Source organism: Cyanistes caeruleus, chromosome 4 (genome assembly GCF_971803275.1).
Source record: "Cyanistes caeruleus chromosome 4, bCyaCae1.hap1.1, whole genome shotgun sequence".
Classification (NCBI taxonomy): Eukaryota; Metazoa; Chordata; class Aves; order Passeriformes; family Paridae; genus Cyanistes; species Cyanistes caeruleus.
The window spans coordinates 78,557,707-78,574,618 of record NC_141704.1 but is presented as its reverse complement, the minus strand read 5'-3'; the positions used below and the strand labels follow the sequence as shown (position 1 = coordinate 78,574,618).

The 16,912-nt window shown below is 40.7% G+C and overlaps 2 protein-coding genes across 14 annotated transcripts in view; one reads left to right on the top strand and one right to left on the bottom strand.

Annotated features, from left to right (window-relative positions):
• Window positions 1-14,773, bottom strand: part of RECQL (RecQ like helicase) — a 25,707-nt gene extending 10,934 nt beyond the window's left edge. For 3 of the 13 annotated variants that reach the window (XR_015285796.1, XR_015285797.1, XM_086885476.1), the window contains exons 1-14: window positions 14,657-14,773; window positions 13,279-13,351; window positions 11,975-12,172; window positions 9,901-10,080; window positions 9,257-9,363; window positions 8,122-8,320; window positions 6,531-6,697; window positions 6,059-6,140; window positions 4,869-5,017; window positions 4,659-4,776; window positions 3,879-4,017; window positions 3,048-3,139; window positions 1,026-1,245; window positions 62-191 (exon numbers count right to left, since the gene is read on the bottom strand). Coding sequence is in view for 5 of the 13 variants with exons in the window: in XM_086885476.1 (XP_086741602.1) it covers window positions 62-191; window positions 1,026-1,245; window positions 3,048-3,139; window positions 3,879-4,017; window positions 4,659-4,776; window positions 4,869-5,017; window positions 6,059-6,140; window positions 6,531-6,697; window positions 8,122-8,320; window positions 9,257-9,363; window positions 9,901-10,080; window positions 11,975-12,172; window positions 13,279-13,294 (1,797 nt within the window). In the remaining 8 variants the exon portion in view is untranslated. Of the gene's footprint in view, window positions 1-61; window positions 248-1,025; window positions 1,246-3,047; window positions 3,140-3,878; window positions 4,018-4,658; window positions 4,777-4,868; window positions 5,018-6,058; window positions 6,141-6,530; window positions 6,698-8,121; window positions 8,321-9,256; window positions 9,364-9,900; window positions 10,081-11,974; window positions 12,173-13,278; window positions 13,352-13,897 lie in introns of all 13 variants that reach the window. The other 10 variants (XR_015285795.1, XR_015285794.1, XR_015285793.1 and 7 more) reach the window with 8 other exon arrangements.
• The window catches only part of GOLT1B (golgi transport 1B), a 14,744-nt gene continuing 12,201 nt past the window's right edge, over window positions 14,370-16,912 (top strand). Inside the window, exon 1 of the mRNA XM_086885487.1 lies at window positions 14,370-14,960. Within this exon, the coding sequence (XP_086741613.1) occupies window positions 14,420-14,960 (541 nt within the window). The 5' untranslated portion in view covers window positions 14,370-14,419. The remainder of the gene's footprint in view (window positions 14,961-16,912) is intronic.

Below are 16,912 nucleotides of genomic sequence, written 5' to 3'. Positions count from 1 at the left end.
CAAATCATTAAGCTCTAATGGAGAAGATACCTATATGGCAAATCAGAACAGATCTAAATACCTTGAAAACACTTTTCCTGTTTGTTATCCCTTCTATGGTGATGACGTGTCCCTCGCTTTTCAGCAGCCGGGCTTTCGGGCCCACCTTCAGGTAGGATATTGTAGCAAAGGCTGTGAAGCTGAAATCCTCCCTGCATGAATTAAATCACTGTTACAAGAGAAGGTTGGAGACAGAGGCCAGACTGTACTGGGGGAAAAAAAATCATAGAATCATTAAGGTTAGAAAAGACCTCCAAGATCATCAAGTCCAACCATCAACCCATCACCGCCACTAAACCATGTCCTCAAGTGTCATATCCACATGTTTTGTGAACACCCCCAGGAATGGTGACTCTACCACTTCCCTGGGCGGCCTGCTTCAATCCTGACAACTCTTTCCAGAAAGGCAGGGACACATTAACCCTTCCAGTGGATGTTCCAAATAGCAGCTTCATTCTGCTTTATCTATTCAAGTAGACAGTCAGGTAACTAAGAGCTACTCTGATCAACACTTGACAAAACATATAGCACACAGCTTACAGAGAGGCAGCAGCGTTGTTAGTTTCACTATGCTTTCTTAAAATTTCTCAGTGCCACTTTCCACATAATCCAGTCTTTCCTGACTTAGACATCAAGTGGGCAACCCCATTTGCTTTCCTTATCCATGGAATGTGAATGAGATTTGTATGACCTGCAGACTTTTCCAAAAATAATCCTGTTGCAGATTTAAACATTCTACCTGAATACAGAAAACCTCAGCTTTTTAAAATTGCACAAGATGCAGCTTCTCAAATGTTCCTTCAACTTTTGAAATGGAAATACAGCAATATTTGAAGGGTTTTTAAGAATACATTAAATGCATCTGAAATAAAAACAAGACTACAAAATGTATCCATTAATGTTATACAGAAGTAACAAGAAAGCAACAAAAAATTACTACTGTATGTTAAAAAACAAAAAAAAGCCAAAATAGTTATCTTACATACTTCAGATACTGCTGCAGCAGTAAATGGGCAATAATTCTTTCCAGCTCCTCTCGAGGGTGCTTGGGTGGAGTAACTTCAGACACCCTGAATTTGGACACACCTTTCCCAGACCAGGCATCAATTAATTTCAGCGGGGTGAGTTTCTCACTCATGCTGTCAGCTTGCTCAAGGATCTTTATTATATCCCTGCAGTATCCTGTTATATCCATCTTCTCACATGCTGCAAGTAAAAATGAAGGAACATTTAAACAGAAAGCTCTTTGTAGTTATACATATAGTTATACATAGCTATAAATACATATCTTTGTGCTGTGTAATAGCAAGGCTTTTTTTGTTTTGCTTTTAAACTAACTTAACAAATAAAGCAGTAACTTTTCTTCTGTCCGATCAGGATACACTCACATATTTTTCTCCTTCATTATTTAAATTCCTATCTGACAAACATTTGTTCTTGTATTTGATGTTACGAGCCAGAAATTATTTCAAGGCATAAAATTTGCAAGGTAGCTAGTATGTTACTCTAGAACTGGATTCCTTTTCCTCACCCATAGTGTTTATTATGAAAAGATTAGAGAGCACAGAGGAGGTGAAGCCTGTGAGACATTTCTTCTCTCATAACAGTTATGGACAAAATGAGACAGACATAATAAGCAATAATTACATTACAATAATTAGCATCATCATCCATAACAATTCTGAGCAGCAACACATCAATGTGCATAATGATCACCCTTCTCCTCCATGATCAGATCATGGCACAGAATCACCCCAACTGACTCCTCTGATATTAAAGATTAAGTACTGAAAAACAAGTACTACTGCTAATTTTCCTTAGAGCTTGCTTAAGGATCAAAAGGCCCTGGAGGTGAAGAAGCAGTAAATAGGATATATTTCAACCTTATTTCATCACACAGCTGCTGCAAGCCTTGGGACAAGCCAGCTCCCTACTCTTCCCAACCTCTCACCCCAGTGTACATTTCAGCTAAGCCCCACTTCTAATTAGACAAGGTATTGTTACTTGCAAGATTTTGCAAAAGACTTTTATTACATAATAAAACTGTATAACAAAAAGAAGTTGAATTTTGGTTTGTCTACTTTACACCCCAAAAACACAGAGGAAAATAAAGTCTAGTTATGAGAACAGCTTTGAATACAAAATTGCTCCTCAGTTTTTTAAAGTGTTGATCACTGTATTATCCAAATACCTTCTGCAACAGATATGTGATATGAGGAATTGGTATTTTTCACTTATTACAAGAATTAACCACCTAGGTGGTCCTCAATGAGATTTAAGGTGGTTTTGTGCATCCTTTAGAGATGCCCATGACCAACTTTGTCTCAGCTCCCCTTTCAGAGCTTTCTTGCTTTCCATGGGGTTTCCCACGTTTAAGTCACAGCATTTACTTAAGTACAACAACAGAGGTTTTGTTCATCTTCTTCATGTTCAGCTTTATGATGGGTGCCAAAAATCACAGCAAAACCTTGAATCAGGAGTGCTCAGTTGTTCTGCACACCTGTCATGTGCAGTTCTGACAAAGGAACATCTTGTGAGCGTGTAGCACTGAATTCCTCAGAGATTTTTCCAGACAAGTTGTGAGAGGACATGCAGACTGTACCTTCTCAGAGCCTAAGTGTGAACAGTCTGGCATGCAGGGGCTCCTCCTCAATAAAGCTTTCACGCCCAAACAAATCCTGAAACAAAACCTGACACATACCAGAATCCTTTTAAAACAGGTACACCAATCTCCCCCTTGCCCCAGCTTCCCTCTTGGGAACAGGTGAACAGCTGAGCCTGAAAACTACCACAGTGTCCAACCTCAAGAAAAGGCCAAACCAGGAAGTATCCTGCTAAGCACCCTGAACTTAGCAACAGTAAGCCACCAAAAACTGACATTTGTAACAAAATCTACACCTTGAAAACAGTCAGTAGTACAAGCACAGGTCACAAAATTTGCTTACAGTTTTTCTACACCAGGTATTTCTTTAAATCAACTTTTCCCATGTTATCTGTCCTTTACCTACCATTCTCTCTACAGCAGTTATCACACATTCTGTTGCAGTTTGCAGAATCCCACACTTCATCAAAGTGGTGTGCTATGAGCACCCGGCGACACCTGAAGAGCAGAGAGCAGAGGGGGGCTATAGAACCCACAGGAATATAGAGCACCTGCGTTACACATCATGAAAATGGCAGAAGAGGTCCCTAGGGACACCTCAGATCTCAAAACAAGTGCAAAGAATTATCAGAGGAAAAATCAGAGAATACTGCAACACCAGTATTCCCTATCATCTATGCCAATACAGATAATGATTAAAGTGGTGTAGAACAGTTTGGTTGAAGCAGAAGAGTATAATCTGCTGTTTCAAGAGGATGAAAAATGGTAAGAATCTGAACTCATTGTTACACAGAGGCCAAAAAAGGCTTTACTGGATGCACCAGTTGTCCACAACACAGATACATATGTTTTCCATGAAGTATTCCAAATAACACAGTGAAGCAGATGAAGCAGTAATGTGGAATCTTATGTGGCCATTAAACACTGTAGCTTAAGAGTCAAAACCACAGAACTCCAGTATTTCCTCTGACTGGGATTTGAAATCCAAACAGTGCTTGTTGGCAGATATTTCACCTTAACATAACCACTTCCAGAACAGTATCCTGAAGATGGCAAGCTTGTTCCTGTTTTTGTGGGTGGTTTTGTTTGGTCATGAGTTCACTTTGGTTTTGTTTCAGGTTTTTTCTTTTGTGGTTTTTTTGTTGTTGTTTGTTTGTTTTTTTCAAATGCCCCCTAAGAAACCCAACAAAATTAGCCCATTTAAAAACTAAGCAACCAAGCCACGACAGTAACTTACTTGCTCATATTTTGGCAATAAGATACCATATCATACAGCTTTTCTTGGCCAACATTTTCCATCACCACCATTGAGCTGATTCTGAATATATCTCCAAACCCATAATACAAAATGCAGTCAGCTTTTTGGTCATCTCTACCTGCAATGCATTAAAATGAACAGATAATTATAATCTCAACCAACTGCCCCTCAAGTTCCTTGACAAGCTTTTCTCCACACATAATCAAATCTGCCTTTAAAAAAGTAATGAGATGAACAAGATCAAAAAAAAAAACCCCAAAACACTGCAAAACATTTTTGGAGGCAAAATTTGGCTGTAACAAGTATTTAGTGCTGCTAAACATTGATCAATTCTTAAAATTCCCTGCTTCAGACTCTCATCCTACTTGTATTTCTGAAATTCATACAGTGATTAAACATCGTCTAGAGACAATCTGAGCAAATCATACATCTCAGGCGCTACACAAAATAAAAAATTAATAATTGTATATCAAATCCGTGTCACATTATTCTGGTAAGCCATTTGATAAAAAAAAATCAAGCATTTAAAAAAATACTGAGTGAAGGTCTAGATATCCAGTTATTCTTTGTTATGCTGCAGTAGAGGCCTGGTAATGCAGTTCATATTTACAGCCTCTTTCCAGGGGCAGTTTCATTATACCCTTTGAAAACCGTCTCAAAGGCAAGAGGCTTTGCACAAGTGTCTGGAAAACTGAAGGACAGTTTTACTGGTTTAATGGATGTGAATGGCAACTTTGCAAAAGCCACTTCCTACAATACCTGCACGTCCACTCTCTTGGTAGTAGTTTTCCATGGACTTGCTCATAGAGTGATGAATTACAAACCTCACATCAGGTTTATCAATTCCCATGCCAAAAGCAACAGTTGCCACTACAACCTGGGAAAAAGAAAAAGATCAAGAAATCATCAAGATACCAAACCACACTTTGTTTAAATAAGACATAAGTCCATGTAAAGTATTTACTTAACCTGGATTTGATTTGTTGCCCATCCTTTATGAACTTTGGTTTTGTATTTAGCATCCATATTTGCATGGTAAGTCCCTGCCTTGATTCCCAGTTTCTGCAAACTCACAGTAACTTGCTCAGAATCCTTCTGAGAAAAGCAGTACACAATTCCTGCACAGAAGTGAAAGAGGCCTCATTGTAATGCCTTAAAAAGGCCAAACAATCCCAAATACTTAAAAAACAATTGCAAAAGTTTTATTAGTTTATAAAATAAATACTTAAAAAGCATTATATAGTCTTCGTGCCTATTTAGTCCATAGTATTGGTATTCATGAAGGAAACTTCAATTATCAGCTTGGACCTAAAGGCTAAAAAGGAAATACAGGTGCCAATTCATAGAATCATGGAAGCATTCCATTAATGTTCAAGGAGGACAATTCTTATTAAAGCTTCTTTAAAGGGGTGCTATACCTTATGACATCTATGGCATCTCACCTGAGTTTTCAGTTAAATCTGCTTTTTGTCGTTAGTCAGGCTGGGCTAAATCAGGGATTACACACAAAGCCACGTGATTTGTGATCATCTTAGCACAGTTTGTGCTCAGGGAGCTGTTCCTCACAGCCACAGAGCTCTAAGCAGAGACAGACTGCTGCTCCAGAAACCTGGGTTCAGCTGCCTTGGCAAGATGTCTCTCCTCTTTATTTCTGCTACAGAATTTATTCATTACACAAGTCCAGTTTTTACAGTTATGCTTTTATCTGCAATTCACCCCATAACACCTATTCTGAGCACTGAGTAAACAGATGAGTCTTATGAGCAAATATGAAAAAACATGTTAAAGATAACAAGTATCCTGACACATAGCTAGTAAATAATGTGTGATTTATGATCACAGAGATCACCTTTTCTGTGCCTTGCTTTTACAACCTTAAAACTTCCTATTATTACCTATGTAAACATTGTTCTACAAACATCAACATTCCACTTCAGAAGATACAAGTAAACAGTAAAGACATTTAAGCACTAATTAATGAAGAGAAATTATTCAAGGTATGGATCTTACTAAATTTCATTTATTCTAATGCTGGATGTTTAATATATGGGGAAGGCAGAATTTTTCTACATGCTTCAAGATCACTTGAAAACATCCTGACATCCTTGCAATGCTGAAGGCTATGAAAGATAACATGTGTCTTTTGTGGCACTTTTTACCTGACAGTCCTTTGTATCTTCCATTAATGGTCTTAACTATGTCCTCAATGAAATCTTCGTTATTTGAAGGCTTATGCCGAACCTCAAAAATATATTAAGCACATGTCAGAGTTCAAGTGGGAAAACAGTCTGCCAAACAACCTTATTTTACTTTTTCTAGTATAATAAACACAACTATTACACCATTTAAAAAAAAATTACTATATTCTTTTTATGAACAGCCAGATTACAATTCAAAAGTCAATTGAAAAATAAACCCCAAAACAAACCTGCAAGCTTTCCCCACCAAGAGCAATAAACAAACCTGTGGCCAAAGTGAAAATACAGCACAACAGAATAATTCACAACCTTTTTGCTATCATAAGACATATTTTCTGACTGGTTGAAACAGTCTGAGCCTGTTGCCTGCCTCTCTCCCTGCAGGAGACAGTACAACAGCACTGCATTCAGAAAATCAGGTAACAAGACCTACCTCATAGTAAAGGTTGGGCCTGTTGAAGGAAGCAGTAAAGGTAATGCACCTCTGAACATGCAAAATGTTCTGAGCATCCTTTAAAACATGATTGGTAGCTGTTGCTGTCAATCCAATCAAGGGAGTATTAGGAAACTGTCTTTTCAGGATACCAAGAGACTTGTAGTCTAAGCAAGAAAATAAAAAGGGGAAAGAAAAATATTTCTCATACCACAAATGCAAGCTTAAAAAAGACATTCATGTAGACAGTATTTAATACTGCAATAAACATTAATACTGCTAATTACTACAGAACTGATTTATACATCCAAAGGAAGAAACAAGCAGGTAGCACTTACCAGAAGAGATGTCTTCTAATTGAATTTTAAAGAATCAGTGACAGAATCATTTGGGTTGGAAGACACCTTAAAGACCATTAAAGACCAGCCCCTGCCATCAGTAGAGATGCCTTCCACTAGACCAGGATGCTCAGAGCCCCATCCAACCAGGCCTTGAACACCTCCAGGAATGAGACATCCATAACTTCTCTGGGCAGCCTGTGCCTGTCTCACCACCCTCACTGTTCTTCCCAATACCCAGTCTAAACCTACTCTCAGTTTGAAGCCGTCCCCCCTTGAAGGTCACTCCAACCTCTTGTAAAAAGTCCCTCAGTACTGAAGAACCCTCCAGGTACTGAAAGGCTGCAATTATCAGCCACAACTCAGAAGGCAAAAATGTATGGAAACAGAAATTATTAAAGAGTTAAAAAAATATGTGTAGCATTGTATTAACCAACATTTAGGTTATTTTGCAGGTCTGTTTTTACAAACAGCTTTTGAGTAAACAGAGCTTTTGTAATAAACAAGCAATGTGGAATTTTGATACACAGACTAGACTATGTAAATAGTCTATAAAAATTTAAAGGCTCAGTATTCACAATTGCTGCCTTTGAACAGAAATGCAGCCAGTGGTACATATCCAAATTCCACACTGCCAGTTGAACTAGCCTGGCTCTTGGCACAGGCACCACTTTTTAGCAAAACTACTAAGAGTGACTATACAGTTAATATTGCTTCAGATCAGATTTTCTTTCAAAGACAAAGAAACAGTAACAAACAATATCAACAATCTCCAATATAGGAAAAAGACTGAAGCGCACTTTCTTTTCCCGCAAATGAGGGCATTTGTTTCCATTTGCTTTAGAGATTATTAAAATGTATCTCATGAATTTACAAAATGCTCTACCTCTTCCATCAGAAGTGCCAGGGAGTGGTATACAGAATGACATTTTCATGTAGCAATAGATTAAAGGTAACTATTGTCCATATTAAAGATGCCAGCCAAACCTTTGATTTTAAGAAGTTCCAATTAAAGTAAGCAGAATAAGGCATTTTTCAGAATACTGACAGCAAAGTCAATGCTGAAGTTATCATTTGCATGAACTTAGCTCCTGGACAATTTGTGAATTAAAGTCCTTGAGCTAACACAGGTACTTGCCCCACATTATGAATTCACTTAACACATGAAGGAAGCAGCTGGCCTTATTTCAAGCCCAAGTCATTATGCCCTGATCCCTGAACAGCCCTGCAAAGGGGATTTCTGAGGAGCATACCAGGCCTGAAATCGTGGCCCCACTGACTGCAGCAATGCACCTCATCCACAGCAATGCGAGCCAGGCACCCGGCCTGATAAGCCTTCTCCAGCTTGGACATGAACATTTTGCTCTTTGCAATCTTCTCAGGGGTCACATAAATGAGCTTCAGCTGTGAATTCTTCTTCAGCATTTCCATGTGGACCCACTTCACATGTTCCTGTTCAGAACAACAAGAGACAGCAGAGGGTAACAAACTGGGACAACACACTGAAGTTGCTTAGTGCTAAGGCTCTTAAGAGGTGATTAGCAATTCATAAGGTGTAATTAACAGAGACTGATAAAGTGTTCCACAGTACTGGCCACTATAAGCCTTTGTAGAAGATCACTACATACAAAATGGTCATTTTAATACTTAGAAAATCCATGATGGAACTCTGAAGAAGCGAAGTGTTGAATATGTGTCTTTGTTCATTGTGTGGTATCAGTATTTCCCCAATAAACTACGATGTACCAAACATCCCTGTGATACTACAACTGTAAAATAATTCCTTGCACATGACAGTGGTTTTTAGAGTTTTCAGAGTGATCTGCATCAAAGCAGTTCAAGTTTGGCACATTGCATCAAGCCACTGACTTATCAAATCCAGTGTCATGAGCAAGTTAATGATCACGAAATATAGGTCAGGAAAATAACTGTAAAAAAGAAAATGTCTAGTAAGACACTGGGAAATAAGTTGCTTCTTGGCCTCTGGATCACACAGCTCACCACCCTATAGTAAGAGATAAATAATTCTATGTAAAAGCTTGGACTGCTCAACATGGTAGTAGAGGACAAAAATCACCTGCACCATGTCTAGAAATTGAGTAAAAATCTACAGCACGCATCAGCCAAAGATACTTCATATCCTCTAAACAGCCCCAAGAAACCTATTTATTCCACAGAAGGTGTTGGCTCCCATGTGCTGCTGTCACTGTAACATGAACACAAGATACCTAACCACCTTACCCATATCACAGCACCCTCCTGGCCAGAGGAGGGTTGCTAGAACTGCATAAGCTGATAAATCTGTCTCATCCATTCGATATTCACAAGTAATTACACAGAGGGGAAACACTAGCACATACACCACAAAACACATGAACTTAAACACACCTTGCTGCTTGAGGCATTTAATAAAGCTGCAGAAATACCAAGCTGTTCCAAAACCATGAGCTGATCTTCCATGAGCGATATCAAAGGACATATCACCAGTGTGAAACCTGTAACAATCAATCATTGTGCAAACTGAGCAGTTTATGTCACAAACATCTCCTCTAATTCTTTTTACTGATGCATCAGCCCTGCTCTGAAGAAATTGCCAAATGTAAGTTTAAGGTTCATACACAGCAGCGGATTTCACTCCTAGATAGTTGACAAGTGAGTGCCAGATCATAGAGGGATAATTCTTATTAAATGCCCATAACATACACCTCCTCTTAGGCTCTAGACCACAAACAACTATCTGAGCTCCAACAAATAAGAGTATAAAAATATACAATATAAAACAAGCTGGATATCTATGTCTTGAGGTGCTGATTTGCCACAGAACTATGCAGTGACAGGGAGTAGTAAATTTGGCCTTCGCAAATAAGTAAACTTCCAATGCAATTGGATGAGTTATTAAAAATAAACCAAACAAAACCAAATCAACCAAACAAAAACCACACCAAATAATGTTCATTCTCCAAATAACTATATAAAGGAGAAAGTAAATCTAATTCTTTTTATTATGTCCTTTTTTTTTTCCCCTTACATACCTTCAGAACAGACAGCTGGTAACTGGTAACAAAGGCTCTTCCCTCCACCTGTAGGCATGACAAGAAATATATCTTTTCCTGCCATTGCAGCATTTACTGTTTCAAGTTGCAGTGATCTAAACTTCTGGAGTTTAAATTTGCTCTGCAGTGCAGTTTTTATCTTCTCATACCATGGAAAATCTGTTAAGGGAAAAAAACAACTCAACAAACACATTTCATAAGCAAATTAAAATATAAGAAGGAGGCGTAATTTACATATTCAATACCTAAATCTGGCAGTGACACAATTCTAGATATGGGAAGGTGTTTAAAGATTCAAAATGACACAGGAAAAGCTCCACACTACCTGAGTCTGGATATACCATTTTCTAGGGTGGACCTTTGAAAACTCAAATTGTAAACATGATTCACCTCCAGACCAAAGCTTTCATTGCACATGGATGTGAACTAATGTGAAAAACTCAAAACAGACAAACTTTGGAGTGGTAATGATCATGTTAACTCATTAGTCCAAAGTAAGTCCATGTTAACTCATTAGTCCAATAACTAGAAATCAGAATCACACCCTGAAAATATATAAAAGCAGACACTGAGCCCTACAATAGCTACTCAAATGCTTCCCTCATACAAATACAGCAATTACAAATAGTGTAAAGAAGCAGGGAAACAATTTTTCCATGTATTCCATCAATAATAAATAGTTATTTAAAAAAAAAGAAGGTGGACAAGTTGTTTAATCTTCCCCAGAATCATCACACAAACATGCTTATAACAGGTTTTTCTTTTCTTCAATAAAGAGCTAAAGACTGCATTTTTAAAAGATGTAATACTGTAAAAACTTAAATTATACTTCCTGATATATCTTTATGGTACTATTAAAATTAAAATGCAGAAAAGCTGTGGGAGATACAGGTTACACTACACACAATGCAAAACTTAATTTTGGTACTTGAGGGTGACATTGCAAAGAAATTTACAAAGAGCACAGTTAAAATTCAAGGCTCTTCTCAAACCAAAAAAAGCCTCCCACTGACTTCCACGAGCTTTAAACTGGGAACAAATTTAGCTGCTGCTCTTGTCTAATACATACACAGCAATCTGATTGCAAAGACATTAATTTTCAAAGCACAGGAGATAAGAATTAAGCATAGAACTAAACAAACCAAATGATTTGTTCAATAGCATAATTTGCAATGATAAAATATCAGTATTCTTACATATGCATAATACTCCTCAAACACAGATAAATATGGATTCAACTACAACATTAATTTCATTTTTAAAAAAGCCTGTATATACAATAGATATAGGCATTTACAAATTGAAAATTAAATTAAACAGGAGAAAAAAATATCAAAATATCGAGTCAAATTTAGCAAGGCATAACATGGCCAAGAACCAACAACTATTCAGGACTTCATAAAACATTAACTTGAAAGACAGCAGCCTTCACACCACCACAAGACACTTGCCACTTGCACTAATTCTACAATAATGATGTATTCTAGGTTATTTTTGGCAGTTATTTTAGTCAGCATCTAATTTGTATTAATTTGGTAAGACATGAGGCTACATAACCCATCACAAACACTACCAATGTCCTACCCACTCAAGCAAGAGGAAACATAAAACCAGCAAAAAACAACTCTAAGTGCAAAATTATCATTATCAAATCCTGAGAAAATCCAGAGCAATTTGTTTTAGAACACAAACAAGGAGAAGTACTGCAATATAATTTAACCATTTAGTATACAAATACTGCAGTAAAAACTTACTCTGGGATTCTAAGAGCAAATCAGCTCAAATTGTGACTTTGCAACAAACAAAGAATTAAAGTAGCTATAACAGGCAATTCTGCTTGAACATATAATTCTGCCCAGAACAACTCAAGATTAGTTTAGGAATGCTCAGTGAGACAAGTACAAACATTACCCCATTACCCTGGCATGTCAGCCAGCTGATGAAAATTAAATAGAACAACATCATTATCCAAACAAAACTCTGTATAAGTGCATTTTCCCCTACTGGATTAGTTCACCTTTCTGTTACAATATTAGAATTTGACTCTGCAAACCTGTTTTGTTCCATTCCTCAGCTGAGCTTTCAGTGTCTTTACTTCCACCTGCCTCCAGGTCTCCTGAGGACTGTTTTATCAGATTCTTTATTCTCGTCTTCTTTTGAAGGAGCTCCTGCTGCTTATCCACAAGCTCCTGTATCTGCATCTCCACTGCCTGCAGCTCATTCTCAATGGACACCAGCACCTCCTCTAGCACTTCAGGGAAAAGGAAAGAGAAGGCACAATAGAGACTAGAGATAGCCATGTGCTGATGCCAGTTTTAATTGTATTAGTGGTACTCCAGCCAACCCCAATGTAAGCATAACATGATCAAGCTGTTAATAGAAAGCACTTATTTACATGAGAAGCAACATTAACCTTAGCAAGTTAAATTCTTCTGGAGTTGAAAATAAGGCCATTAGCAATAAGCTATGTTTCGTGCACCAAGATCTCCCTCCTGCACAGAACAAGAGGATCTGCTGAACAAGATTAGGATATAAAGGAAAAATGCTTTTACAAACACAAGCCATCCTTCACATGTGAAAGAAGTGAAGCAAATGCTCCCCAAAAACTGGGGTTACACAAGTGACTCTGACAGGAATTTGCCTCTTTCCATCCCAATATAAACGTGTGTGAATTGCAGGTTGTGTTCTAGAATCCAATCCCTGGACTTTAAAAGAATAATTAACACATACACCTGCATGCCAAGCATGTATCACTATTCCAGAGCCAGATCAGAAAAGTGTAAGAAGAAATTACTTCCTCCCCCACACCCAGAAAACCCAAGAGATTTTGGCCCATCCAGAGCAGATATGATAATATGGTTATGGAAACAAAAATGTGAAATATGGAAAAAATATCTTCATTTCAGATAGCACAAAATGATGACAGTTCCTAAATGCCCACTGCTACTCAGCAAAAAAGAGTTAATTAAGAGTATCTTAAAATATGAAGCATATTTTCAAAATATTGAAAACCAAGTAATTTCCTTGACAAATTTTATTTTCATCAGACAAATAGCTTGGGCTGGAAGGGACCTTAAAGATCATCTCGTTTCAACTCCCCACTGGACCAAGTTGCTCAGAGCCCCATCCAATCATGCCTTGAACACTTCTAGGGATGGGGCATTTTGGTATGGATAAGAAATAAAAAGTTATCCAGTAAAATATTATTTTTTCTTCAAATCTTAAGTATAATAGCACAATAGGCCCCACAAATGCTTTTCTGCATATATTAAACTCATGTAAATAACAATCAGTAACATCAGGTGATTGTGTCTTGTTAGCTAAGAGACAGCAAAATGAACATTAATTATGGATTACCTTCAACAGCTGTCATCTTTGGAGATTAAATAACGTTATCTTTAGGAGGTCTTATTTAACCAAGCAACTGTCACTAAAAAGAAAATGAAATAAATACATTTAAAATATATAAGTAAACCGTCTCCACTTAGAACAAATTTACTGCAGGAGATTCTTCATTACCAGAGCTGTTAAAGCAAGAGTTTAAGTATTGGTGAATTTAATTTGCTTACATAAAGAAGCCCCATTAGATGACAACTGCTTTTTTCCTTCAGCAAAATGGATACACACAAACTCACAACCAATTCCCAAGTACACAGATCACCAGTCTTCTAAATGAGTCTAAGAGAATTTTTACCAGGTCATACCCCTCCTGCAAGAGGAATGATCTAATGTAGGCCAGTCACTCACCAAGTGCCCATTATAATTTTTGATTTCTTCAAAGATTATTTTACAGAAAGTCTGAACACATTATACTGTGCCCCTTAGAAAGGCAGCCACCCTAACACCTAGATGATCTGTTAGGAGGAAGTGAAAACGTGGTTTGGTTTAGAGAAGGGGGATCAACTATGAATAGATCATCAGTGAAATTAACATAGAATTGTATTTATTGGCTAATTTTTTTAACAACAGTCCTCACCATATTATATGTTAACAATACTAAATCCAAGAGACTTTATATTTTCTGTTCTTGCGTTCTGAAATACTTATTATGTAGATGGAAGGAAAGTCCAGTGGTGAAAGGGAATAAATTCAACAGCTCCCCACTATCAGCTGATTCCACCATAACAAAGATCTTTCCCACTCCTATAAATGGAGAGGGAAAGCTATATTAAAAATTATGTGTGAATTAAACACTTCCGCATCGCTCAGGGCCAGATCCAGACACCTCTTCATCACCTCCAGGGATGGCAACTCCACCACGTCCTTGGGCAACCTCCTCCAATGTGGGAATACTCACACGCATGTAGCGAGAATATTACATGGAAGACGTATACAAATCTATACAGTGGAATATTCTCAGCATTCCTCACCCACACGCCAGCTGCGGGCACGGTGCTTGCCAGGCCGGAAGCAGCCAGTCGCTAGGGCTGCAGGACGGGCCAGGATAGACGGACGGACGCACGGACAGGCAGGGAAGGCCCTGCCCGGCGGGTGCAGGATGGAGCGGGATGGATGGAGGAAGGATAGAGGCTGCCACAGCAAGCAGGACACCGCGCCTCGCTGCCGTGTCCCCCGTGCAGCGGGTTCAGCCCTGGCTCGGGCCGATAACTCCCACAACTGCCCGCTGTTAATGCCGGCCGCGCTCCTGCATCTTTTATCCTTTATCTTTTATCTTTTATCCTTTATCCTTTATCCCTCATCCCTCACCGCTCCCGCCCCGCGGCCCCGCTCCCACCTGCGCCGCGCGCGCCGACCCCGCCCCTTCCGCCGCCCGCCCTCAGCCACTGGCGCGCGGTGCCCAGCGCGAGCGCCGCCCCTCCGCCAATCAGCGCCGGCCGCGGGCAGTGTGGCCGTGGGAGCGCGCCCGCGCGGCGATACAAGGCGGCTGCTGATTGGCAGCTGTCGCGACCAATGGGCGGGAGCCTCTCATGCGGCGGGGTGCGTGTTTCCGGAAGACGTGGCCGCCGCCGGTCCTACTCCCGCTGGTCCCGCTGGTCCCGCTCCCGCCGTCACCATGATTTCCCTGTCCGACACGCAGAGTAAGCGCTGCCGTCGCTCCCCCGGGCAAGCGGGGAGGGGCCGCCCACTGCGGGGTTGGGGGCGTCGGGGGCTGGAGGGTCCTAGGGCGGCTGGGCTCGCCGGGGCCTCACCCTTTGTCCGCGGCGGGGCCTCCGGGGAGCAGCCGAGCAGGGTCCGGCTGGGCCCCTGGAGACCGGCTGGAGCCCGCGGCGGGGCGGGAGCAGACAGGGGCGGGGGGAGCTCTCGCGGCCGCATCCCCGCAGTAGAAGCCGCGGCGGCCCCGGTGCGGCGGTACCGGGAGCTGGCGGAGAAAGGGAGATGAAATGGAGAGCGACAGGGCAGCGCTCGGCAGGGTCCCTCGGCCTTAGGACAGCTCTGTCACCAGCGCGGTCGGCGTTTGTCTGGGGCTGCGGGTACTCAGTGTGCTGTGCTGTGCTCTGGCGGAATCACAGAATGGCCTGGGTTAGAAGGGACCTTAAAGATTATCTCGCTCCAACCCCCTGCCATGGGCAGGGACATCTTCTACTATCCCAGCTTTGTCAGAGCCCCATCCAACCTTGCCTTGAACACTTCCAGGAATGGGACTGCCACAGCTTCTCTGGACAACCTGTTCCAGTGCCTGGCTACCCTTACAGGAAAAAAACTCTTCCTGTAGTCTAACCTAGCCCCTCTGTGGGTTTATACCAATCCCACTATGAATGAATGAATGAATGACAGAAAGCTGAAAGGTAAACAAAGTAGCGCTTAGCTCGATTCTTCCCGTGTACCTCCCTGTGGACATCAGTGGTCTGGAACCACTTAATTATCTAAATAGTTTTACTGTGCTGCTCTTGCTGGTACCACACCAAACGTCTGCAGGTGACACTCAAGGGGCTTCAAGATGAGGATAAGGCATTGAAGTAAAAAAAAGTAAAAATACTTGTATGTGGCCATAATTTTGTTTCCACTGAAGTACTTGGAAAGAGAGATTAAAGAAATCAGAGTAAAGAAGTTCGTAAGTGTGTCCTGGCAGCCAGGAGGAGCAGTGGTATCCTGGGGCACTTCAGGAACTGTGGCCAGCAGGTCAAGGGAGGTGATCCTGCCCCTCTACTCAGCCCCAGTGAGGCCAAATCTAGAGTGCTGTGTCTAGTTCCGAGCTCCTCAGTACAGGGGAGACAAGAAGCCAAATCTGGAGTGCTGTGTCTAGTTCTGAGCTCCTCAGTACAGGGCAGACAAGAAGCTACTGGTGAGGGTCCAGCAGAGGGTCCATAACAGAAATTATGAGGGGTCTGGAGCATCTCTGTTACAAGGAGGGACTGTGGTACCTGCGTTTGTTCATTCTGGAGAAGACTGAGAGGGCATCTCATTAATAGATATAGATATATCAAATCGGTGCCAAGAGGATGGTACCAGTCTTTTCAGTGGTGCCCAGTTTCAGGACAAGGAGCAATGGCCACAAAGTAAAACACAAGGAGTTTAACATCAACATGAGGAAGCACTTCTTTACACTGAAGGTGGCAGAGCCCTGGAACAGCTGCCCAGGGAGGGTGTGGAGTCTCCCTCTGTGGAGACATTCCACACCCACCTGGGCACGTTCCTTTGTCACCTGTTGCAGGTGACCCTGCCTTGGCAGGGGGGTTGGACTGGGTGATCTCCAGAGGATCCTTCCAGCCCTAACAATTGTGATTGTGATAACAGCTTGAGCAGCAAGGTAAAGGACAATGATAGGCCTTTGATTTAAATTACCATCTCATGTATGATGCATTCTGGTATGATTGCCACAGAAGTAAATGAGTCTGCCTGATAAGCACCACAGCATCAGTTAAGAAAGGAGGGTGTGAAAAAATTCAAAAAAACCAACAAGTTAAAATAGCTAAGTTTTGATATCATCATATACTGGAACTAAAGGTATTGGAGAGGCAATTAAGGCCAAGGATGAAGGCAGGCAGCAGAGTTTAGCAGCATTCAGGATCAATGATTTCTTGAGATATTC